Source organism: Aquarana catesbeiana, linkage group LG08 (genome assembly GCF_042186555.1).
Source record: "Aquarana catesbeiana isolate 2022-GZ linkage group LG08, ASM4218655v1, whole genome shotgun sequence".
NCBI classification, from domain to species: domain Eukaryota; kingdom Metazoa; phylum Chordata; class Amphibia; order Anura; family Ranidae; genus Aquarana; species Aquarana catesbeiana.
The window spans coordinates 170,773,944-170,801,026 of NC_133331.1; the positions used below are offsets into that span (position 1 = coordinate 170,773,944).

The 27,083-nt window shown below is 40.6% G+C and overlaps 1 protein-coding gene across 1 annotated transcript in view; it reads right to left on the minus strand.

The window, feature by feature from the left end:
* The window catches only part of CDH23 (cadherin related 23), a 1,935,615-nt gene that overhangs the window by 1,470,529 nt on the left and 438,003 nt on the right, over positions 1 to 27,083 (minus strand). Inside the window, exons 4-6 of the mRNA XM_073596703.1 lie at positions 16,598 to 16,740; positions 7,206 to 7,253; positions 568 to 660 (exon numbers count right to left, since the gene is read on the minus strand). Of these exons, the coding sequence (XP_073452804.1) occupies positions 568 to 660; positions 7,206 to 7,253; positions 16,598 to 16,740 (284 nt within the window). The remainder of the gene's footprint in view (positions 1 to 567; positions 661 to 7,205; positions 7,254 to 16,597; positions 16,741 to 27,083) is intronic.

Below are 27,083 nucleotides of genomic sequence, written 5' to 3' on the forward strand. Positions count from 1 at the left end.
GGAAGCGGTCGCTGACCTTGACCAATCAAAAGCAGCCGGGGGATTTTCTCAACCCTGCAATTGCATGTATACATGCAGCTGCAGGGCAAAGAATGCCTTGACCACTTATGATTGGCACAGTGCATATGACAGCGGGATAGCTCAGGTGGGTTTGGACTAGGATTTAAACACAGGAGCTTATCTCTACAGGTCAATAAGTCATAATGTATTGAATCCATTAGATTAGTGTGACTGCCATCTTTCTAGTTATTTCAATAGGGCGGGTGAACAATGGCAGCCTGTATCCTTCCTTGTTTTTTTTTAAGGCCAGCTTGAGATCAATTCATGTTTTGTTTTTATCCCTCCAAATCATTTAATCGGAATGCATGGAACACGCACCAAATGCATGGTCAACAGACCTTCAACAGCTGTATTATGTTGGTTACATCATAGCACTTTGTTCAGGGTTGATACTATACATCACTTTTTTTTTATTATTATTAAATATTAAATAATGAATATAGAATATATGACCTGGCTGGAGCCATAAACTGTTATTTTTTAACAACAGAAACATTAAAGACATACCTCAGCAATGCGCACTGTGTATGGCTGTCCATGGAAGGTAGGGGCATTGTCATTGACATCACCAACTTGTATGTTCGCTTTCATTTTTGTGACCTGAGGATTAACAAGATAAGTTGTTCAACCACATTCTGACATATGCTTTTATCTGGTACCATAATACCACATCTTAGTACTTAAATTCAAATGGTTCTAATGACTGGATATTTTGTACCTTAATGCATTCCCTGCATTACGGTAAAAAATGTCCCAAAGTTTGTATCGCCCCCTCACCTCCCTTTAGCCTAGGTTCACATTGTATGCGATTTGGCATGCGATTTGACAATGGCACCGTCTGAATCGGTGCAACGCCGTACCGATTCCCAAAAGTAGTTTCTGTACTACTTTTGGTGACTGTGGGGTGCGATTTGTATAGACATCTGTGCAGGAACCCGCACAGATGTCTCTGAAATCGCCCCCGAAGTCGGACTGACGTGGGAATGCTGTCCCGTTGTCAGTGTGAACCTGGGCTTATATTTATTTCAATCCAGCGGTGTGTCTGTCTGCAGCAGCTCTCTTCTCTCTCTCTCTCTCTCTCTCTCTGCTTGCAGAGGCATCAGAGGTAGACATTGGCACCTGCTGCTGTAAATCAAATCCTGTGAGCAGAGAGTGGGAGGCAGGGCTGAGCAACGCTGTATGTGTCGATAGATGCACGCAGCCCAACTCGGGATCGAGCTTGCAGGTGTACCCCCATAGCAAGTATCTTGCTATGAGGGCACACACAAAAAAAAGGATGGGCCTAGAGAGGCCCCCAGAAAAGGAGGTTTGGGGCCACTCTGTGTAAAACCAATGCACAGAGCAGATAAGTATAACATGTTTGTTATTTAAAAATTTAAAAAAATACCTTTATAAAGGCTTTAAATGTATGTCTTACAATAGGGAATAGTTAAAGTGTATGTATAGCCAAGAATATTTTTTTAGTTTAGGATACAATAGAGAAGGGTTACAACCCCTGTCAGGTTATTTTTTGCTCTGCGTGTACTATTGGGGAAATTCCAGTTCTATTCCTGACCAAAAGATGCAACAAAAAGTTAAAGGAAATTATCCAAAGTGAGGGGAGTTCCTCTTTTCTTTTCCTTTTTTAAAGTTTCCCCTTACATTTTGTTCTGGGGACAAGTCTAAAGTTTTGGATTTCCCCTCACTTTCTTTCTTAGTGACAAGGGTCATAGTAACTTCATTTCCTGAACTTTTGGTCAAGACCATTCCTTTCCAGGCTTCGCTAATGATTAAATGGGTTCATTTTTTTTTTTTAGTTAGATTAGGAATGAAGCTTCAGTGTTAGTGTTAGTGGAAAGGTTTAGTCACTGGTGATCAACACGCGGCCCACTGGTCTCCCTTGTGCAGACCATTGAGGGTCTGGCACCAGATAAACAAAAGTCCCTGCTCCCAGTGCCAGCCTCTGCTTCCATGGCCGCAGTGTAGTTAAAGTATAAACAGTAGTGCGGAGCACCTCACAGTACAGGCGCAATTGAAATTAGGCAAACGCTGACTAGCCACCTGCACTAGCATTACTTGCACATTGGCTTCCTCATCAGTATTAGCCATATCTCAGCAGTGGGGTCCCCATCAAAGCTCTCTGCTCTCAACTCCCAAGTCTACTGTCCAGCCCTGGTTACTTGGGCAGGAGGTGATTGCAAGGTCCACCAGATGCTGAGGAACATTAGCATGTCTTGTGCTATTGATAATGAATGGGCATACACCATTTCTGGTAGCGCACTATGTTGCAATGCACATTTACCTGTTTCTTTATATATATATATATATATATATATATATATATATATATATATATATACACTGTATGTTGTCTATCTATATTTTAAGTTCTATTGAACTATAAGCTCTCTTTATTTACCAGGTTGACTACCACAGAGTAAAGTGTTAGGGTTTGTTCAGGGGCGGCCCACCCATTAAGGGTGCACGGGCGCCGCCCATCCTGTCCATTGCCGCCTCCCCTATCCATGCGTCCGACCCCTTTCAGGACACTGGAGCATGGATTCCAATGCGAGGGTGGTGTTTTTTTGAAGAACCAATTAGAGCCAGAGGCTCTAATAGGCTTCAATATAGGGTGGGCTCGGGTCGCATAGAGTGGGCTCCGATCCCACCCAGGTGTGTTACAGCATCAAATCAATATTTGCTGTTGTACCACTGATACTCCTCCAGGCCAATCAGGAAGCGGGTTTTGACACCGACTGGATGAAAGGACAGGCGATCCTATTGGACGCAAACACTCCTACGCATAAGTGTGATGGCCGGGTGATCAGTGACTCAAAGGGATAATGTCTTTGTCTTTGCTGCCCTCCTGGATAGAGGGTATCCTAATAGTCACAAAAAAGATAAAAAAAAGAAGGGACGCCCAAGTTAATTTATTATTAAAAACTGTAAAATACTACTCACAAAAGTGATGAATAAAAGCCTGTAGAAGCCACTAAATTGTGGCAATCAGTCCTGGAACCAACCGTCTCCAGAGAGCAGAGGGGGACACAGGAGCGGAAGTCACCCTGATGCAGAGAGGACACAGGAGCCGCTGCACGCTGCCTATAGGAGCCCACAAGCCGCCACCCATAGGAGCCCACAATCTGGTCGCTGCCCACTGCTCGTAGGCACCCGCTCGCCTGCAACCAATGGGGTAAGTGTCGGGGTAGGGGGGGTGCAGCCGACCAACGGGGAGGGGGGAGGGTGGTTGTTTGCTGCTCCCCCTTCAAAAAAAAACACCGGCCGCCACTGGCATTTGTGGCATTTTTTAAGGGCTAAGTTCACTTTTTTTTTTCTTCTAAATTCCAGCTCCCCTACACACCAATATAGCATTCATGTACGTTTTTTGCAAAAATGTCAAAGCTTTCCATAAAATCTACAGACATGTACCTTACTGTGCTCCATCCATGATTCAAAATGTATCTATTGCTTCTGTCTTACGTCCTTACAGACTGTAGGTCATGACACAGGAAGGAGTTGACCAGCTGACCTCATTAGCACACACCCTGCATCATTCAATCTCCCACTCCCAGCTGCACATTTTTTAAATGAAATGCAATCAATCAGTGATCACCCTTCTCACTAAATAATCAGATTGCATAGTGCATGGACATCGTTATACAAGTACATAGAAGAGGGTGGACAGAAACACTCAGCTGTCAAGTCCTTCTCATCTCTGCATAGCGGGAACTTGCATTCCTACATGCATTTTTTTTTGCTTTTTTTTTAGCGGGGGAGGCGTCTTGGAGCATTTTCACTCATCACACATAGGGCAGCCCATCCACCTGAATGGACTGCATGAAGCTTCAGAACTTTTTTTTAGAGTGGAGCGTTTTTTTCCTATGATTTTTATTGCAGTGCATTTCTGAAATGCAAGGAAACACACAGAAAGAGATTGTACAATCAGATTGTATAGTGTATGGCCACCTTTATACACCTAAAATTACTAGTTGCGCTTTCAGTGCCATTAATTGTTAACAACACAGCAAACACAGAAGCAAACATACATTTTGGCATGTAAAAAAACGAATGGCAAATGCACAGTAAAAAACATGCTACCCACAAAACGCTAACATGCCCCACAAGCCACACATAGCACAGCCAATTTAAATAAGCAGGCTGCCCTATGCGTGTCACAGGAAAAACGAGACCCAAAATGTGCGCTCCCACTATGCTAGATGTGAGTGGGGCCTGAAATGGAAATTTGTGCATTAACACAAGAACAATGAGGATCCATTCACATCTCTGTGTTTTCTTGCATTTCAGAAATGCGCTGGACCAAATATCGCAGTAAAAAACGCACCAAGCCCCGCTCAAGAAAAAAAGTTTTGAAGCTTTTTTGGGGTGATTGCTGCGTGTAGGGTAGCCCATTCAGGTGGGTGGGCTGCCCTATGTGTGATGAGTGAAAATGCTCCAAAACACCTCCCCAACTCGCTAAAAAAAAAAAAATGCATGTGGGAAAGCGAGTTCCCACTATGCAGAGATGTGAACAGGGCTTGACAGCTGAGTGTTTTTATCCACTCCCTTCTATGTACTTGTATAAAGATGGCCATACACTATGCAATCTGATTGTATATTGTGTATTTAGTGAGAAGGGTGATCACTTATTGATTGCATTTCATTTAAAAAACGTGCAGCTGGGAGTGGGAGGGTGTATGATGCAGGGTGTGTGCTAATGAGATCAGCTGGTCAACTCCTTCCTGTGTCATGACTTACAGTCTGTAAGGACATAAGACAGAAGCAATAGATAAGTTTTGAATCATGGTTGGGAAGACAGTAAGGTAATGTCTGTAGATTTTATGGAAAGCTTTGATATTTTTAAAAAAAAAAAAGTACATGAATGCTATATTGGTGCATAGGGGAGCTGAAGTTTAGGAGAAAAAAAAAGGTGAACTTATCCCTTAAAGCCTCATAGCCACCCTTCAATTAGACATGTGCACAGCCAAAAAATTTGTTCATTTTCGTTTTCGTTCCATTAGTTTTTTTTTTTTTTTTCATTTTTCAGGTCATTCGTTATGATCGCAATTCGTAAATTCGTACATTCGTAAATTCGTTCATTCGTACATTCGTTCATTCATGAATTCGTACATTCGTAAATTCATACATTCGTAAATTCGTACATTCGTACATTCGTAAATTCGTACATTTGTAAATTCGAAATTTGAAAATCCAAAAACCCGAAAATTCGAAAATCTGAAATAGTAACTAACTAGTAAGTTATAGGTATTGTAATTTCCTTTCAAATTTGGCAGTCAGTGAACGTAACAAATATGAATTTATCTGAAGTTACGAATTATCTGAAATAACGAATGCTGCATCTAAACAAATGTAAAGGAATAAATTAATAATAAATAATAATAATAAAAAGTTTTTATTATTATTATTGTTATTTATTATTATTAATTCATTACGTTCGATTCGTTTGCATACGGCATTCGTTATTTCGGATCATTCGTAACCTTCAGATAAATTTGTATGTGTTACGTTCACTAACAGCCAAATTTGAAAGGAAATTACAATACCTATAATTTAATAGTTACTAGTAATAGTAGTTAAGTTATTATTAGTTAATTATTATTTCAGATCTCCGAATTCACAAATTTACGAATTCACTAATTTACTAATGTATGAATGTACGAATGTAAGAATTTACGAATGTATGAGTGTACATTCGTAAATTACGAATGTACGAATTTACAATGTATGAATTTACAAATTTACAAATTTTTTGAATTTACGAATGTTCGGAAAAATTCGTTAAACGGGTTTTCGTTAATCCGGATATTTCTGAATTAACGAATTTGTCGAAATTCATTAAAAAAACGAATTCGGAACAAAATGAATTGCACATGCCTACCTTCAATGCCTGCCGTTAATATTACAACGAGCACCACACGGTGCAGTACAGACAGGAATGGTAGTGTTGTGTTAAAAATTAAGCAGCATAAAGTTTTACCAGCTCTTTAAAGAACATACATTCCACTTTCAGGAATATGTGTTTTTATTGAATAGAATATACATGCACAGACTAATTCAAACAATTGCTAGTTGCCTAAAGTTGTTGACAATTGGGTACCTATGTCACTGTGCTATATAGAGCTGTGTTTTTTTTTTTACATAACATTTACCACAACCACTGAACAGTCCTTCCCCTTTTCCTGTTCCTACGTTCCTTACAGGTCGTCCCCCCCCCCCATCATCAACCTCTCATCCTTCAGTCTTCCCTACTTTTCTCTACATGCGAAAATAGCATTTAAAATCCATCAGGCTGGTTGAACCTGAGTTGAGTGATCAATCAACTTGAAAAAATGAAAAAGGAAGTATGCATCAAGTGCAATAGGAGCAGCCCCCTTGGACTTTTGAGGCAGTCCAAGGGGGCTGCTCCTATTTGCACTTGATGCATACTTCCTTGATCGATCAACTTGGTACATTCAGCCTGCCCATACACGGTTCAGATCTTGACCGGTTCCTGCTGAATCTTTTTTACTTTAATCATTTTTTGTTTCATATGTTTTTTTAAAGCTTTTTCAATGGTGTTTATCGCTTATCACTAGTTAAGTATCGCACTAGAATTAGTGCTGCTTTTTATGTGTACTCTCTAATGGACTGGTATCAGAGTTTTAAAGCGGCTGCTTTTTCTTTACAATCTTGAGACCTAGCACGAATAGTATTTATTTTAAATAACCTAAAACCTACTTAGAAATGACATATCAATATTTTAAAGCAATACGCTAATCGCTAATTGATTTAAATTGATCACGTTGCTGGCATAAACCAATTAGTGCATTGGCAGCATTAGATTCATTTTCACTATATTCAGCTAAAGAAATTCAATTTGTTAAACAGGAAACAAAACTGTCCTCACTTCAGGCATTATCCAGATCACATTACCATATATATATTTAAAGTAAAAGGACAGATGAAGAAAGTTCTAAGAAAGGACATTTCCTGCACAACCTTTCTTTTAATTGGTGATCTGTCTCCGGTGTGTTCCAGCAGAGACCACTGTGAACAAATCATTATAAATCATTCTTTCCTCCACCTTTACTATCACATCTTTCTTATCCTGTCTTGGTTTACCAATTATACATTTTTAAGTCATCAAATGAAAAAAAAGTCATACATACCCCCTCAGAGTCACTGACAGTAAATTCAACTGTGAATTCTGATTTAGACTGCAATGAAAAGACAGACAAAATATGATTAAAAATAATGTTTATCTTCCGACACCTGTAATTTTGTTTTTAGCTAAAAGCATAATTACATGCAAAATACTCTTAGGAGAGGGAAAACGGGGAACTCAAAATATGATATTGTGAGCTTTATCATGTACAACCAGAACAATTCAATTTTCATGTCTTAAGTGTGTTCTTTTATTGTACCGATATATAAATTCATACATATGAACAATGAGGTCAAAAAAGCCTGACAGCCTTTTAGAGAAACTAAACTAAAACTAAACATCAGGCGACAATCGCTGCAAAATCGTGCCGCGATTCGGGTGCCATAGAAAGTAACCTGAATCGCAAGGGCGCCCCACCATTTACGGCAATTCGGAATTGCAGGCGGAATTACTGCGATTCCACCTGCGATCTGGAAGTCCATAGTGTAAATGGAGCCTTAGGGAAAATTTTATGTTTACCCTTACAATTGCAGCCATTAAATAAAAGTAACGACATTTTCAAATATTATACAGTGTTCATCTCAAAAATTTAAAAAATGTTCATCTCAAAAATGAAATGGAAAATAGACGTGTACATAAAATTGGGCACAATTATTTAATTTAAAATTTAGCATTAATTTAGACAACAGCTCAAACCTCAATGAAATAGAGTCCTACCTGCCAAAAAGTTTCTAATCTGTTAATCCAAACTTGTGATTCATACACCATGCTGCATAACCAGACATCTTAGACTATCATTTACCAGTTGAGTGTTGTAGCTCCTTTGACATTTTTCTGTTCATTCCTGCTCACTAGATCTAAAGGCTGATTTATTAAAGGATTTCAGAATGTTCACACAAAAATTCTTTGAAGATTCGCTTCAGTCATGTGAAAAGAAAATACCTGTTTACCTATTTCATCTGTGCACGATTGGATAATTAAAATGAACATTCACACACTATACTGTGTAGAGATTTTCAACTCTTTTAGTAAACCAGCCTCAAGGACTCAACATCATTTGGTGGTTGGGAACGCTGGCTTTTCAAACCAAGATAGGCGTGTTTCTACTTCTACCATGTCAGTGGTATTTTATATTGTATATTTTATATACTTAAGGACTGAGCCCATTTTTGACACTTGTTGTTTACAAGTTACTTAGAACCCCCAAACATTATATATATATATAATATATATATGTATGTTTGGGGGTTCTAAGTAAGTTTCTAGCAGAAAATACTGATTTTTAACTTGTAAATAAGTGTCAAATATATGTATAAAGATGTTTTTTGCTGTGGAATGCACCTGCCTATTAAAACACCGCTCTGTGCCTTAGGCTGTAGCTTCCTATAAAAAATCAACTAACAATGAATATAAATTATACAATATATCATGAAATTAATTGATAGATCAAAAAGCAGCTGCTTAAAAAATCCCGTCAACAATCAAGGCAATATATAAAACTTAAACTCTAAAGTCTCTGTTACTATTGCAGCAGCGCTCAAACTGTTCAAAATCAGCAGGTTCAGCATATACAGTTCATGCATGAAGTGATGTGGATAGCGGAGAAGATGACACTTTCACTGTATTCTGTGAAAAGTACTTCCAGCATATGTGAACACCGCGTGTTGGTTACAATGAGCCCTGGTATAAAGCAAATCACTCCACCGCTCCACCTCGAACGTCCACCAAGTGTCAGTCCCGCTATTGGATGCTCAATTTGAGCCATAAGGGAGAAACGGAATGTCCACATAGTGTGATATCGTTTAAAATATATAAACCTTTATTCAAAAGAAAGGGAATCCCCCTATTCAAATATGTGTACCAAAATGCAATGGTTATAAAGCAATAAAGGACTGTGCCTGTATGTGGTTCCTACCGTCAGTTCGAATGAAGAGGACCTCCGCTGTGTACAGTAGCAGTGTATTTCCTGGTTCTCAAACTCGTGGAACGCATACATTACTTCCCGTAGATCACGCCCTTGACGCGTTTCGTCACTTCCAGACTTCGTCTGAGGGCGTGATCTACTACGTAAGGGGCCGCTATTTAAAAGAACTGACAAGGACTGCAACCAATCAGAAAATGCAGTGGGAGGATGTAATCACCTAGCCGCAGCGTGTAAACAGATCTACTGTCTCCAATGGGCGAGCGTCGCCACATATACTTCCGATTGTTGTAATGCATCCATCTTTATGATATTGAAATATCATCCAGATTTTACGCATACATTATATTAAAGAGAATGCAGGACCCTATGTGTAAACCACTATGAAAAAACGCATAGGATATACGCTGAGTGAAAGGGTATGTGAGATAACTAAGAAATATATGTAAAGTAGACCAGTGTGGGGCAATAGTCTCATACAGTAGTCACATCTAATGGAACTAAACCCATCTTTATAACAGCGAAAATTTGTGCACTAATGTTACTACAAAAATATATCTCTATATCCATATGTACTCATAGAACAAAAAAGTGTCAAATATATATATATATATATATATATATATATATATATATATATATATATATATATATATTTAGCGAAGATTCTAAAGAATAAAATGGCAGTTGTTGCAATATTTTGTCACACAGTATTTTTTTAATGAAAAAAAAGGAAAACAGTAAGGTTAACCCAATTTTTTTTGTATATGGTGAAAGAGGATTTTACGTTGAGTAAATAGATACAAAACATGTTAGTTGAAAAATTGCGCACACTCGTGCAATGGCAACAAACGATGACACTTGAAAATCTCCATAGGCGACAATTAAATTTGTTTTAACAAATTTCTATACTCGACATTTACATTTTTTTAATGGTTACCAGGTTAGAGTTACAGAGCAAATCTAATGCTAGAATTATTGCTCAAATTCCGATGATCGCGGCGATACCTCACATGTGCAATTTGAACACAGTTTAAAATTGCGTGTGCGACTTACCAAAGTGTTTTATTTGCTGTGCGAGCACGTGGGGATGGGGGCACTTTAAAAAATATATATATATTTTTCTTATTTAATTTTTTTAACAATGTCCCTTCAAAAAAAATTAAAATCTGATCACTTTTATTGCTGTCACAAGGAATGTAATCATCCCTTGTGACAGTAATAGGCAATGACAGGTACTCTTTATGGAGGGATCGGGGGTTTAAAAGACCACAAATCCCTCCTTTGCACTTCAAAGTATTCAGAACACCAAAATTGGCGATTCTGAACACTGTAATTTTTTTTAAATCAGCGCGTTCGGCAGCAGAGTAAACCAGAAGTGACGTGACGTTGCTTCAGGAATTTTATTACAGAGACCCAATCAAAACCGAAACCGGCTTCGTTCAGGCGACAGCCTAGCTGGCAGAAGCGCCGGATAATGGCTCGGGGCTCCCGGTGGGACAGGAGGCCCAGGAAGAGCGGTGGACAGCGGCGGGAGGGGGACGTCCCCTCCTGCTACCTGGGATAACGGTTGAGCGGCTGCCGAACTGGATCAGCCGTTATCACCAGATAGCCGACCGCCTGCTCTGAAAAACAGTACTAGTTGCAGGCTATACCCAGATACATCCACTTCCTTCTACCGATGTTCCGGTACAGTGGTTTGCGCGAAGTGGATAATCTGGATTGAGATTGCTGCACTTTGAGGAGTGTCTCTTTTGTCTCTTTATGTGATTGATTGAGCTTTGGAGAAGGTGTTTGTTTTGGCTGGACAGAGCATACTGATATTGACAACCTCACTTGATTGCTGCCCACTGCGTTTTTGACCTGTGTAATGAGGGTCTGGAGTGGATGGTAAGAGGCAGTGAGATTGGGTGCCGGTGGTGGTTTCCTCACATACGTGCTATTTAGCTGCACTCTCATATCAGAAGCTCTTTTAGACATGACTGTGGACTTTTATCACTATGGCCTTTTTATGATGCTTAGTAAGGATGAGCTCCAGCGTGTTCGCACACCCCACGTGCAGAGCCCGCCAGGAAGTCAGCACTGTGCTGCGCTAATCACAGGCAGTGAGACATTTCCCGATCTCTGCAGCTGCACATTGGGACAATGTCTCACTGCCGGTGATTAGCACAGTGCAGTGCCGACCTCCTGGTGGGCTCTGCATGTGGGGTGTGCGAAAATGCCGGAGCTTATCATTAATGCTTAGTTTTGATGTTTAGCGCTGCACCTCTAACTTGTGAACATCATTACCTCTGTCCAGTTAGCAGGAAGCTGAGCCTAAAAAGTAGTACCACTAAACCTCGAAGTAGATCTATTCCTGTATGTACATTGTGCATCGCTGTACGAATATGCTAGAAAACGTCTGCAACCAATTCTGGAGACTTCAGCTGTATGAAATGAATCATGAATCACACAGTGGCTTAAAGCTGGCCATACTTGGATTGAAATTCGGCTGGTTCAGCAGGGACTGGTCGAGATTCAATCCATGTATGGGCAGGCTGATTGTACCCAAGTTAATCCATCAATTGACCTGGATACAAACAGCTTGTTGGATTATTTACATGTGATTACTGCCAGCCTCTACAGCTGCAAGCAGTAATCATTGCCTTCTGCTGACCGGGAAGGCTCCCAGTGCCCCCTGCAGGCAGAACACGAAAGAGCTGTGGGAGTCATTCCCTGACTGTGTTGATGGGGGTATCAAGCTATTTTCTTTCCTTCCACCCTGGGTGGAATAAAACAAAATCATTTATGGGCTGCTCAATAGAGCTTAAGAAGCTTAACCACTTCAGCCCTGGAAGATTTTACCCCCTTCCTGATCAGAGCATTTTTTTTGAGAATCGGCACTGCGCCACTTTGTTATGCGATGTGGCACCCAATACAAAATTGATGTCCTTTTTTCTCCACAAATAGAGCTTTCTTTTGGTGGTATTTGATCACCTCTGCAGTTTTTATTTTTTGCGCTATAAACAAAACAAGAGCGACAATTTTGAAAAAAAAATGCATTATTTTTTACTTTTTGCTATAATAAATATCCCCCAAAAATATATAAAAAAAATATTTTTTTCCTCAGTTTAGACCGATATGTATTCTTCTACATATTTTTGGTAAAAAAAAAAAATCGCAATAAACGTATATTGATTGGTTTGCGCAAAAGTTATAGCGTCTACAAAATAGGGGATAGTTTTATGGCATTTTTATTTTTAATTTTTTTTATTAGTAATGGCGGCGATCTGCGATTTTTATTGGGACTGCGACATTATAGCGGACACATCGAACACTTTTGACACTATTTTGGGACCATTGTCATTTATACAGCGATCAGTGCTATAAAAATGCACTGCTTACTGTGTAAATGACACTGGCAGTGAAGGGTAACCACTTGGAGCGATGAAGGGGTTAAGTGTGTCCTAGGGAGTGATTCTAACTGTGGGGGGGGGGAGCTTCAAGTCACATTACAGGGAGCAGTCATGACACAAGCCAGAGCGAGGAAATACCTTGTTTACATAGGCACTTTCCCATTCTGAGGCTCCGTGACATGATTGCCGGGAGACCGGCGGACTTCGAGTCCACTGGTCCTGCAGGCATGGTCACACTGTGGGCACACGTGTGCCTGCTATCCCCGGCTCTTAAAGGGGACGTACAGGTACGCCCATTTGCCATTGTGCTGGCGTGTATCGGCGTGCGGCGGACGGCAACTGGTTAAGTAGTAAAAGTCTCCTTGATGGAATTTCCACTGCCATCGCCTCTTGTGGTTCTGGCTACAATCTCCACAAAAATGAATGTTTGATTGCAAAAATGACTGTACAAGGTTTGCAGCAGTCTGGCCACTATAGTCTTTGAATGGTATAACATGCTAGTGGGTAAGTCAACCTCACACATAATAAAGATATAAATACATTAACCGATTACCAATAGTGAAGATAGAATGGCTTTCAGAGGAGCAGGTCCGATGATGGCTGTACATAACGGTGCCGCTAATGGAGCCTGTATTCATGTACAGTTATCACAGACCAAACAAAGGTTGTTTATCCGCTCCTAAAATGTAAATGCTCATCATTGTCATAAACTAATTTCCTGCCCTGAAGGAAGTTGCTGGGTGATTTAGAGAAGCCTCCTCTCAGGTGTTGCTATCATACAGCAGCAGAGACCTGCAAAGAGATTGCTAGAAATCCATCTCAGGCCCCCAGGCTCTGCCTGCAGTTATCTCAAACAATACCAGACACTGTCTGCTAGCCTTTTCTGTATAAAAACATCATAAACCACTTCATCCCACACTGTCTGCCTAAACAGCATTTTTGTGTATGCGTTCCCCTTTGCTTTTCCTGTGATAAAATTGAGCAAGAATACATTTTACAAAACTTGTGAAAGAATTAGCTACATTATTGTAAAAATGGATTCTGATCCCCAAAAATCAGGTGGATTGATTATTTGTTCTTAAATCTTAAGTCCATGCAGAACTCGTATCTCGTAGATATTTATGGCATTCGGACAGTAGCTAAGTGGTTAGTGCTGCTGGCTGCCGCCTAGCAGAACCAGGGTTGTCGGTTCAAATCTCAACGACAGCACTATCTGCCTGGAGTTTGCATGTTCTCCCTGTGCTTGTGTGGGTTTCCTCCCACACTCCAAAGACTTGCTAGTAGGTTAATTGGCTCCTATCTAAATTGGCCCTAGTATGTGTATGTATGACTGTGGGTTAGGGACCTTAGATTGTAAGCTCCCTGTAGGCAGGGACTGATGTAAATGTACTATATACACTATATTACAAAAAGTATTGGGACGTCTGCCTTTACATGAACTTTAATGTGCTTCTGGTAGAATGGTCAAACATTCCCATAGACACACTCCTAAACCTTGTGGACAGCCTTCCCAGAAGAGTTGAAGCTGTTATAGCTGCAAAGGGTGGGCCAACTCAATATTGAACCTTACGGACTAAGAGCGGGATGCCATTAAAGTTCATGTGCATGTAAAGGCAGGCATCCCAATAATTTTGGTAATATAGTGTATGTGTACAGTGCTGCATAAATTGACGGCGCTATGCAAGTACCTGTAATAAATAGTAAACCAACCCTTACTGCCTAATTCTCTAGCTATTTTACGTTATCCAGATTGCAACTGAAAAGAAGAGACATTCTGTTTTTAAAAATCGTAAGTTCAAGCCGTATTAAGGCCAAAACCAAAAATGTAATATATTGCAGCTTACCATGCCTTAGATGTGGTAGCTGCATGCATTTTCTTTTTCTTTTCTTTTTTTCTAGGCTTTTTTTATCCTGGTGATTAGTCCTGTATTAGAGTGCCCCCACTTTGAATGAATGAAAAACAGAGCCACCTTCGGACAGCAGCATTGTTAATCTGGTGGGAGGGGAGTATTAGATGTACTAGCAGATTTGGAAACACTAACAAATTGGAGCCAAACTCTAGCTTACACTGCAGTTACACAAGCAGTTACAGTAACTTTTTTTCTCTTGGAACAAAGGTTTTATATGAATAAATAAAAACTGATCAGCCCTATAAAGGACATATGGTTGTGGACGGGCAGCTGGTGGACTAGTTCACCCCATGCCACCTTCTTTACCTACTACCTCCCTCCCATTTATGCTTATGATAATGTGTAATGAACCTGTGTATCCAGGGTGGGTGCCGAACGAACTGGGCACCTAGGTTTATTCAAGTGACATGTTTAATTAGTTCACATTAATTAGACTGATTTTTATGTTGGCTGTTCCCTAGCTATGTTAATTATCTTACTGTTTGCATAACACAATCAAGCTCTTTTTGTGTGATATATCATTTCTGTGTGAGTTTACAATAAAAAGTTCCAGTTTGCATCTAAGCTAGTGCCGTTTAGTCTTGGGTACCATATTCAGGTATAATACCTGGTTCCTGGGTCCTGACTGGAGGAACCTATATCTTGATGGAAGCACCCAAGCTGGGTGCTGGACGGTTCCGTCACAGGTTAAATATCGGTTTAGAAAAACAGTGGACCGATGCAGGTTTCCTTAATTTTTTTTAATTTTCCCATGGTGTGACCCATGTAATGTTTCTAGGAATCTGATTACTTCCTGGAAGTGTCAAGTTCTTGCCTTAGGATCTAGGACAAAATCATATTTTATTATCTGTACACCCATAGCTGAAGTAGAGTCGTTAGTGCATAATAACTGTAAACGAAGCAGAAGTAGGTTGCAATATATGAAGATTGGTGAAGGTGTCACTGCTGGCATTATTTAGTGCTCTGCTGTGTGCAAGTTCCTGCTATCAGCATCTCTGCCCTGTCATCAAATAAATAACAGGCTTTTCAGTGTGCTTCAAACATAAATTAATGATAGCAGGGGAATACTACAAAGAATCACTGAGTGACAGCTCAGAGTCTGCCTGCGGCTGCTGATGTCACGTTCAAGATGGCAGCGCCCAAAAACAGTCTCATGTCTGTTTAATATCATAATATCATCAATAACTACACGGCGATTAAATACACAAAATTATGTAATTTGACAAATACTCTCAAGGCTAGCTTACTGCTAATATTAATAGTATGGGGACATGGTCTCTTTAAAGCAAACCTGTCAGTCAAAAAAAACTATACTTGCAGCACACATGAAATACAGGTTCCCTCTGATGGGTGTATGTGTGGTTAATTAGATTAATTAATTCAGGAAATGCATTACTAGAATGGATTAGCATATTTAGATACATGCCTCCTTATTTCCCAATAGGAATCTTTCTGGCCTGCCCAACTGCAGGTCTGGTAGAAAGTCACAGGAGGCCAAGTTACCAGTGACCACAAGGATTTGCAAAATGCAACAGCTGGGCGCATAGAGTCAAATAGGAATACAATTTAAAGGGGTTGTAAAGTCTCAGGGTTTTTCACTTTAATTCATTAAGGTGAAAAACCTCCTGCGCTGCAGATGCCCCCCCCCCAGCCCCCCTTTTTACTTACCTGAACCCGATCGTTCCAGTGATGGGGACGAGCACAGTAGCTCCAGCTGCTGTCTTGGGTTCTCATTGGATAGATTGATAGCAGCAGGAGCCATTGGCTCCCACTGCTGTCAATCAAATCCAGTGACATGGGAGTGGGGGGGGGGCAAGTCCTGCTGGCACGGGTGCCCCCTTGGAATGCTGCTTTCCGTGGGGGCACTCAATGTGGGGAGGAGCCAGAAGCACCACTGAGGGAACACAGAAGAGGAGGATCGGGGCCACTCTGTGCAAAACCCGTGCAAAACCCATGCACAGAGGAGGTAAATATAACATATTTGTTGTTTTAAACAAAAAAAAAAAAAAAACCCAAACCTTTACTATCACTTTAAGGTTTAAACCCAACCACATTATAGCAGTCATATCAAACCGGGTACATCCTTTATATAGTTCCACAAAAATGTAATTCAATTCATTTTTACTTCTTCTAAGCTATGTTTTCAAGGTGTAATATGGAAAAGCAGTACCTCTCGATCCAATGGTTGTCTCAGCCAGACTACACCACTCTCACTTTGCACAGCAAAAAACTTTTGGGCTTCATCTCCTACAATTCCAAACACCAGGGCATTTCCATCAGGGTCACGGGCAAGCAGCTGTGTTATTGATGATCCTGAAAGAGAATGTTGCGGATAATTAATCTTCAGATCATAGGTAGAACGTAACGGTGAATTCATACTACTACATTTGAAGATAAGTGTGGTTTAATTTACAATTACACCTGTATTTTCCGGGAGTGTTTGTTGTACTGGGTTCCCTACTATTGCAGGTTTTATTGTGCTATGGGACATTTTAGGTATGCTTTTGGGCCCTGTTCAAATAGGGGCAATTTGGAATCTCAGGCATTCCAGATCACAGCCAAATGAACAGTGTACATTTGTGTGCCATTCATCTTTAATATAACCCCTAACATGCCACAATTGTCATGCTGAAAAACGTAAGTGTAAAATTGCTTATGGCTCAAAATTCCATCCCTGAGCTTCTTTGGAGCAACAATTGTGCTTAGGGCAACCCATCCAAGTGAAAGGGCTGCCCTATTCGCGACACACATTTTCACATAATGTGTACAAAGCGTTAATGCCTATACAAAGTATGACACAGGTTTGTGAAATACAAGAGTTAAACACAATCCTCTGGCAGGTAACCAGTATACTGTGTACTGTATGTATTTCAGCATTGTATTTTGTTGGTTACCTGGAGTTTTACCTCATCAGGCATCAGAACTTATAGGGGTTGGTTTACTAAAGACAAATAGTCTGTGCACTTTGCAAGTGTCATTTCACAAATTTTCCCCAGAGCTTAGTGAACATGGTGAAGCTCTGTTGATTTCTATTATCCAATCATGTGCAGACAAAAAAAATCTTTTTTTTTTTTCTTTTCTTTGTGCCTAATTGGGTATTCTTTATAAAATGAAGCTTCACCACATTCACTAAGCTCTGGGGAAAATGAGTGCAACTGCACTTTTAAAGTGTACTGACTATTCACCTTTAGTAAATCAACCCCATAGAGTATATAGCAAAGAAAGGGGAGTTTAGCTGCTGCCCCTTCAATTTCAATATGGTCACAATGGAAGACAAGATATTAACTTTTTCTCACCAGTGATAATCATATAGAGTAACAATCATATGACTTAGTAAGCACAAACACAAAGAATCAAAAACTATCAAATACAGTTAGTTTGAGTTTTAGGCTGGGTTCACACTAGTGCGAATTGGACGCGGATGCTCATATGTACCCATATAAAGTACCCAGCCTAAAGGAGAAGCACAGCCAAAGCTCGTTTGGCTGTACTTCTCTTGTGGATCACAGGAGTGCAGTTTGTTCTGTAAACCGTTTTCAGCACACAGCGGGCTGACATCAGAGAGCTGGTCCAGACAAAAAAAAACAGATCCGCTCACATGCGTGGACTGGCATCTGGCTCAGCGAGCCGCTGAGAGCGTGAACCAGCTTCTCCTGCTCCCTCCACAGCCCAGCGCTTCAGTGAGTGCAGGGGGCAGAGAGCAGGGGGGCAGAGCGCGGGAGGGCAGAGCGCTGGTGACTGACAATCACCAGCGCTCTGCTCAGGGAGCCTTGAGAACCGAGTGATCGGCAGTGCTTGATCGTTCGGTTCTCAGTCTTAGAGCAGGCAGAGGACAGATGCAGCATCGGTCCACCTGGGTAAGTATGATTCTGGAAAAAACACAAACCCTATACTTCTCTTTTACTGTAAGTGATACACTTTACTGGCTTACTTAAAGCTGATCTCCATGTTTAATCCCCCTTAAATTTCCAAGCTGGACCAAACAAACTATTTACTGCACTAATAGATCCGCTTGCTGGGCATGCTGTATTAACTGTATGTAGCCTCAGCTACATAGAGTACACAGCACTGTACTCTGGCAGAAAGATTTCACCGCTGGAACAAAATACAGCAGGATGAGCACTGCTCATTCAATAACAGGACACTGGGTACTCTATGCATGAAAACAAAGCTTCCTCTGATTGGCTCAAGGAAAGATCCCTTTCACCTCAGGCAATCAGAGGAAGCCTTGTATTCATTCACAGAATGCAAAGCTCCCCATGAATGGCTGAGTAGGAGTGAGATGGGAAGTCCCTATCCCACTGCTGGAACACAACGCTGTATACAGTATGCTGAGGCTACATAAAGTTAGTACAGTAAACCCAGCACTGACACCTGTTAGAGCAGTCAACAGCTCATTTGAGCCAGACTGGCCCAAACAAACTATTTAAAAGGGACATTAAATGTAGAGATCAGCTTAAAAGATGTACGTTTTCTGGATGTCTTAAATCTCCTTATCAGACTTTATATAAATATGTGGGTTTTAGAAACATTTTCATAATTGTATGAATAGTTACATGAAGGAACAATGAAATCCAAATATTTTTAAAAAATCAACTGTTTTTTCTTGACACACCGGAGTGGCAAAGACTGTGGTCAAGGGTTAGGCTATAGAGATAGGAATGAGTTTAGAAGTGTTATTGTGATAATTGACTTAAAGCTCCAGACACAATTCTCTCTCCTCAAGTGGAAGTTCTTTTGAAATGTCCAAACCATAAGTAGAAAAGCGATGGCAAGCTGAATAGTGAGTGTGTCCAAACTGTGCTACCAGTGGGAGGGTCCTGAAGGGGTCTCACTGTATACAGAGCACCCATACTTTATGCCACAGTCCACACAATATGCTTTATGTACTATGTCACAAGAAAGAATCTAGCAGACACACACAACACTCAGCACAAAAATATGGTGCAACTTTTCCATCACATATGCTTTTAAGCCTACCTTAAAGAACTAATTTGTGACTACTTAGCAACCCGCAATGGTTGAGTGATAAACACTTTGGCAACAAGTATGCAATGTAAAATATAGTACAGTGGATAGTATAGTACAGAAATCAGGAGTGTGTGTCTCAAAGGAGTAGGTAACACACAGACAGGTTTAACCCCCCAAAAAGATCTTTCTTCCCAAATCCCTTCCAGTACAGAGCTTTCTTACCCAACATCCCAGTGAGCTGAGACTGAATGCAGGAAACTGTATGGGTGGGATGCCAGCTCAGGATGATCTGGATCAGCCGGGAGAAGCAAGATGACCTAGAAAGAGGCAGGGTGCTTATGGACTGCCGGGTCTCAATAAGCAGGCGTAAAGTACCACCTGTCTTTGTTGGAGTTGCTAAGCGACCAGTATGATACATAGAAGCTCCACATACCAGATCAGTTGTAAAAAATTGTTACCCCAATTGGGACTTTTAAGGCAGAATGTGAAAAACAGTAAAGATATATAACAAAAATGTAAAAAAGTATACATTTTTTATTAGAATTGATAAAAGAAGGTTGACCACATGGTCTAAACTACATCACATCATAAAATTCGCATGAGGACATCAAAGATATATATACTTAGAGCACCCTAAAGCTCGGATCAATTAGAACATCATGTTGGCCCTGATACGTTGAAGGGCCAAAATTCGTGTGGATGTTCACCAATAAACCCTAAGTGTATCGTAAATTTATGTTCCTTCCTTCTTCAGGTTTGGAGATGGGTGCATATGTATAGAATCATCATAAGTATAAAATAAATATATGCAGCAATAGCATACTCCAATAGATGCTCCGCTAAGCACATCCTGACCAAACAGGGTGGCACCAGGTCCTCAGTTTCCCACACATACAAGGACCGTACATAAATAGGAGATGTATGTATATTACCCACGAAAACTGGAAATTTGGTTTACCAGGTCATCAGACGTGTACTAGTCGGTGGAAAATTGCCACCGGGGTCACAGTGTGTGATGATTTGGGGAGCCATGTCACCTGCTGGTGTTGGTCAACTGTGTTTAATCAAGTCCAAAGTCAGCACAGCCCTCTACCAAGAAATTCTAGAGAACGTCATGCTTCCCTCTGCTATCCAGCTTTATGGAGATGCTGATTTCTTTTTCCAGCAGGACTTGGCACCTGCCCACACTGCTAAAAGTACCTATACCTGGTTTAATGATCATGGTATCACTGTGCTCAATTGGCCAGCAAACTCACCTGACCTAAACCCCATAGAGAATATGTGGGGTATTATCAAGAGGAAGATGAGAGACACAAGGCCCAACAATGCAGACAAGCTGAACACCTCAGCAGTGCCACTGATTGCCTCCATGCCATGCCACGCCATGCCATGATGCAGTAATTCAGGCAAAAGGAACCCCAACCAAGTATTGAGTGCATACTATACTGTACATGGACATACTTTTCAGCAAGCCAACATTTGTGTATTAAAAATCCTTTATTTTTATTGGTCTTAAGCAATATTCTAATTTTCTGAGATACTGAATTTTGAGTTTTCACTAGCTGTAAGCCTTAATCATCAAAATTAAAAGAAAGAAATGCTTGAAATATATTACTCTGTGTGTAACGCATCTCTTTAAAATATATGAGTTTTACTTTTTTAATTAAATTACTGAAATAAATTAACTTTTTGATGACGTTCTAATTTTATGAGATACACCTGTATGTATATACTGTAGTTATCAAAGCTTATAAATATTGCTGGGTTAATTGATAATAAAAAGTCCAAGAAAAACTGTTACCTTAAAGGGGTTGTAAAGTTGTTTTTTTTTTTTTTTTTTAAATAACAAACATGTTATACTTACCTTCACTGTGCAGCTCGTTCTGCACAGAGTGGCCCCGAACCTGGTCTTCTGGGGTCCCTCGGCGGCTGTTTCAGCTCCTCCCCGCAAGCATTTACCACCTTCATGCGAGCTCCCTCGCACGGTGGTGAGTGCTTGCGGGCGCGCTCCCGTGATACAGCCGGCGGCTATAGCCGCTCGCTGTATCACTCGGCCCCGCCCCCCCGGCGCGCCGCGTCATCGGATGTGATTGACAGCAGCGCGAGCCAATGGCTGCGCTGCTTTCAATCCATCCACTGCAGCCAATCAGCGACCAGGCTGAGCTGCAATGAAGCTGACGAGGACGAGGAGCGAAGATTCGAGGCGTCAGGTAAGTAAAACGGGGGGGCTGGGGGCGGCGGTACTGTCAAAAGTTTTTTCACCTTAATGCATAGAATGCATTAAGGTGAAAAAATTTTTACCTTTACAACCCCTTTAAGGGAAGAGAGGCATTGTGGCAGAGGTCAAAAATTCAATTATCATAGTGACACATAACATTTCTGTCTCTATTATAGACGTAATAAGCAAAATAGATATAAAAACATGAAAAAAGTGTTTGTCTTGCTTGTTGGGGTCTAAGGCAATTTTGAAGACTAATAGTTCACATACACCCATGTTCTAATTCCTTCCTTCTTGGTTTAGTTTGAGAAAAAGCAATTTGATGCTTCTTCATCCATTGGCACTAGCCTTCTTTTCAAGTCGAGAAAACTATTTAGAACCTTCCTTCAGTTTGAATAAACATTTAGGCTGGGTTCACATCTAAGCCACATGCGGCTCATAGCAGGAGTCCGATGCGTCTCCATTCAACGTTTCAGGTCCGATTTCAGCTCAAACCTTGGGCTGAATTCGGACCTGAAAGATCTAGTGAAGCCAATGCCTCGAAGGGTCAGGGCTGTTTTGGTGGCAAACGGGGGACCTACTCAATATTAGGTGGGTAGTCACAAAATTACGGCTGATCAATGTATATGTTCCAAATGAAAGCTTTAATCGACTAGCATTAGGAAACACACTACACAGATGAGCCTTAAAACTTATGTAATTATATTTTTATCTGTTTATTCAAATATTTCAAGATATTGAGAAAAGTAAAAAACACTTCCCTTCTCCCTATCTAACAAATGACAATATAATACCGACCTGGATCAGGTCAGCATCACAAAGGTAATAGGTAGCATGCCATACATATAGCAACATACAGCAACAAAATGTATAAAATCAGGAAGCATTCTGATAAAGACAAGTAACTAAGGGCTAGTTTACACTTGCTTCAAAACATGGCTTCGGACAAGCTTTGTTAAAGTTCTCTGAACGCCAGTCAAAGCTCCTGTCACTAAATAAAATGGTTAGCTTACAGTCCTGTTTACACCTTGCTTTTTTTTGCTTTGCTTCGGCTTTGCTTCAAAAATTATACCCCATGTCACTTTAGTGGTCCTTGAAAGCGTCTTCAAAGTCTCTATAAAACTCTATGACAAAGCTCGCTTGAAGCACCTGCAGCTTTTGAGAGGCTTTAATTCAGCTTTAGCTTCACTGCGTTTTGGAGAACTTGCAGGTATGAGATATCCACACACACAGGACATCTGCAAGGCTCCAACAAAGCTTCAACAGAGCATTACGGAAGCATGACCGATGCTTTACCGAAGCTTCATCGAAGCACCACCGAAGCATCAAAAACACATCATAAAAGCATGTTGAAACGGTAGGCGCTTTAATGTGTGTTGAAGCCAAAGCAAGTGTAAATGAGCCCTAACAGGAATTTAAATTGTAGATCAACATACAATTTAAACCTATGTTTTAAATGCAAATTGTTTGAGGGGATTTTTTTTCTCTTTGCTGGATTGCTGGTAAGTGTGCTGAAAAAAAAAATAGTTTTGTTTGTTCTGGCTAATTTGTCATTCAAGGATTCTGAAAAACCAAGAGAACTGGTATCTATTAGTAGTGCCATTCTGCTGGTCTCAGTGCTCCATCTTCAAAATCCTGATATATATAATCCTGCATAGTGTGTACACAACTTTCAACATTTGATTCAGACTTTCCAAAAGAAAAATTTCTGAAGGGAAATGCTCCCAAATTTTTCCCGTACGTGAACAGAACTAACAATTTTCGTTTAATGTGTACTGTTTTCGCACATGAAAAATCAGATATGAAAGAATGCACATGATCAGAAACAATAAACAACAATAATCTACGCTACAAGATTTCTAATCCAAATCTATCTGTCTACTCCTCACCTCTTTCCTTCAGTCTCCTCTCGCATTACTAAATGACATATCAGCATGGATGTCACACCACTTCCTTAAACAAAATTTCTCTAAAACCAAGCTGGTAATATTCCACTCCAACCGTGCCCCCCTCCATGACTTTCTATTAAAATCAATAATGCAACCATCAATCCCTCACCTCATGCCAGGGTACTAGGTGTAATCCTAGACTCTGACCTGTCCTTTCAGCCCCAAATCGAATCGTTGTCAAAAGTTTGTAGACTTCACCTCTGTAACATTTCTAAAATTCACCCCTTTTTAACAAATTAAACCACCAAGCTCCTCATTCACTCCCTTGTTATCTCTTGCCTTGACTATTGCCACTCCCTTCTCATTAGCCTACCTCTCCCCTCTTTAGTCTATCATGAATGCTGCTGTCAGACTCACCTACCTTACCAACCGCTCAGTGTCTGCCACCTCTCTCCACCAATCCCTACACTGGCTCCCGATCGCCCAGCAAATTAAATTCAAAATACTAACCACAACATACAAAGCCATTCACAACTCTGCCCCGAGCTATATCACCAATCTTGTCTCCAAATATCACCCAAACTGTCCTCTCCACTCCTCTCAAGGTTTCCTACTCTCAAGCTCCCTTGTCTCCTCCTCCCATGCTCGTCTGCAGGATTTCTCCAGAGCCTCTCCCATCCTCTGGAATGCTCTACCTCAACCTGTCCAGCTATCTTTAACTCTAGCTGACTTCAGGCAATCCCTGAAAACCCATCTCTTCAGGGAAGCCTATCACGCCTCCAGCTAATCTTTTACCACTTCCATCAGCTCATTACCCACAGTTACGATTGTTTGTACCACCTGCCCCAACCTATTAGATTGTAAGCCTTCTGAGCAGGGCCCTCTTAATCCTATTGTATTGTAACTGTATTGTCTCCCTTTTATATTGTAAAGTGCTGCATAATCTGTTGGTGCTATAAAAATCCTGTATAATAATAATAATGTTGGGTGAACGGTTCGGCCCGAGCATGAGTTCAGGCCGAACATTAGCTGTTCGGCCCAATCATCCAACACCCAAATTTGCAGGGTGTATGGCAGGTGTTCGCCCCGCCAAATGCCCTGCAATGCACTGGGGGGGGGGGGGGGGGGGCACATCGTTTTTTTCATTTTAAATATAGGCATGGGGTTCCCCTTAAAATTCATACTAGACCTGAAGGGCCTGGTAGTGATTGGGGGGGGGGGGCTTTATTTGTTTTTTTTTCAAAGGCTGGGTGCCGGCAAATGCATCCGTGAGCCATTTTAAATGTTGACTCGTTTTTTGGTTTTTTTTGGAAATTTCATTTTTTTGCTATAGCATGTTCTATGCATGCTACAGATGCACCACTTTACAGGAAGACTAAGGGGACTCCCCAGGCACTGTATTTAAAGGTTTTTTTTGTCTTTATTGTTGCACTTTAAGCATCATTAAAACACTGCTCCTGAAAAAAACTTAAAAAAAAAAAAATTTGCATATATACAGGGCAGTACCCATACCCTCATCCACCTTTCATGGCCAATTACTTGCATATTAGCCTTCAAAATTGGCACTTTTTTCCTGTTCAGCTCCCATAGACTTCAATGGGGTTCGCCGTTCAGGTTAGAACTTTTCCCCTGTTCGGGAGTTCTGCTGCGAATTGAACAGAGGTGTGTTTGGCCCAGCTCTAGCTTCTAAGTCAAATTTAAAAAAAAGCCTTGGTCGTTTTGGAATTTTCATAAATTAGTATCATCCTCGTGTTGGACTTGCTGTGAAACATTGTTCACCAGATTTTTCAGATGCTTATAGTGTGTACCCAGCTTTAGATTCAGCAGTGCCAATGGATTTAGAATGATCAAAAAATAAATGCCATGGCCCTAAACAGGGTGCCTGTATTAATAAGGAAGACAATAGTGGGTTTAGGATTGAGATAGTGACCATGTAGCAGTGTAGGTTGACATTATGGAAGTGAGACAACAACCCCCCACTTTAGGCTTTTCTTCAGAGAAAGTATAATTGTCAGTTCTGACAATAGGCTATATGGCATAAAATGGCTTTAAAAAAAGTGCAGGAATGCCAGCACCTGAGATTCTATGATTAAGCCCATGGGGTTAAACACACTATCTGGCACCAATAAAGTTGTTGCAAAAAAAAAAAAAAAAAAGCACAGTGGAGTGAGTTTGTATGCCAGAATGCAAAGACCTGTGATAGCTTTGGAATGAAAACCTTCTGCCACTCAAGGAATACATCACTAAAACACAATGCTTCAAAAATAGAAGGACCTCAATTCATCCGCTATGTTTATCTGATAGTATTAGGACAGAGAAAGAAAATGTGAGCTTCCTTAGGAGCCTAAAAAAAGTCCCCAGTATTCCCCAGAGTACTTACTTCACAATGCTCCAAGTTGCGAAACCCAGGTTCTCCAACAGTATTACAATATAGAAGGGTGAATTAGGGAGCAACATGGAACCGGGCTCAGAGGACAAAGTGAAAAGAATTCTGATCACATTCAGGTCTTAGCCAAGCTGAATTATTAAGAAATAGTGAAAATCCAGTAAACAAACCAAGGTATAGACCATATCCAGAGATGAGAAAAATTCTAGGGACAGCAACAGTAACCATGTGTATCAGACAAGAAAATAAGGGAAAGTAAATACCAACAGCTGTTTAGTCAATACATGGTTACAGCTTATCAAAGTACAGTGGACCAGGGGCACAAAAGCCTGTATATAATTATTACTCAGCAGGGATCCCCAGTGTCCACATATTTATGTGTTGCAGGTTTAGCATCAACCTGCACTAGTAGGCTCACATGCTTGTAAACGGATGGGAACAGTCCAACGTACCTATTTGCAACTGCAGGTAAGCGTAGGAAGGCAACCTGGCCTTGTACTTGTAGCACTGCCAGGGTCCAGTGACTAGTGAAAGCATATTTGAAAACTCGATATAAACTTTTAGCAAAAAAATATGTAGGAGAATAATGACTTAAATCAGGGTTTGAACTTCTTCCAATTGTAACAGAAACATGCAGATAACAGAACTTTTCTTGCATATGAAGAAAGAATCGTTTGTAGATCCTTACCTTAATTGACTTGGACCATAGCCCCCTTTTCCTTGTTTCTGGCACATTTATCGAAGGTAACTCTACAAATAACGAGGATCTCGAGAATACAGCTGGAGAATGGCATTTAACTGTGTGACAATCCTGCTTCAGTTTGGAGCGCAAATTTTAGACCATTTTTCTAAATACATAGCCCATTTACAGAATGTCATAGCTACATCTGCTGGGCACAGATATAATGTTTGTTTGCAGCTGCACTGAGCAGTAAAAATTGGGATGTTTCGATTTTCTGAGCCTATTTATTGTGTTACATGCTCATTTATTCATAAGAGCTTTAAAAATTGACTCAGCTGAATTTCCTGATTGAAACATCACGATATCTTCTCAAAATGGTTGAAAACTCATTCATCGCTCACATGTCTTCATCACTGCATAATTATCAATAGCCTATTAAAAGATATAAATTAGTATGCATTTATGCAATGATGAGTAAATACTGTTCTTAGATGAGCAACCTGCTCGGTG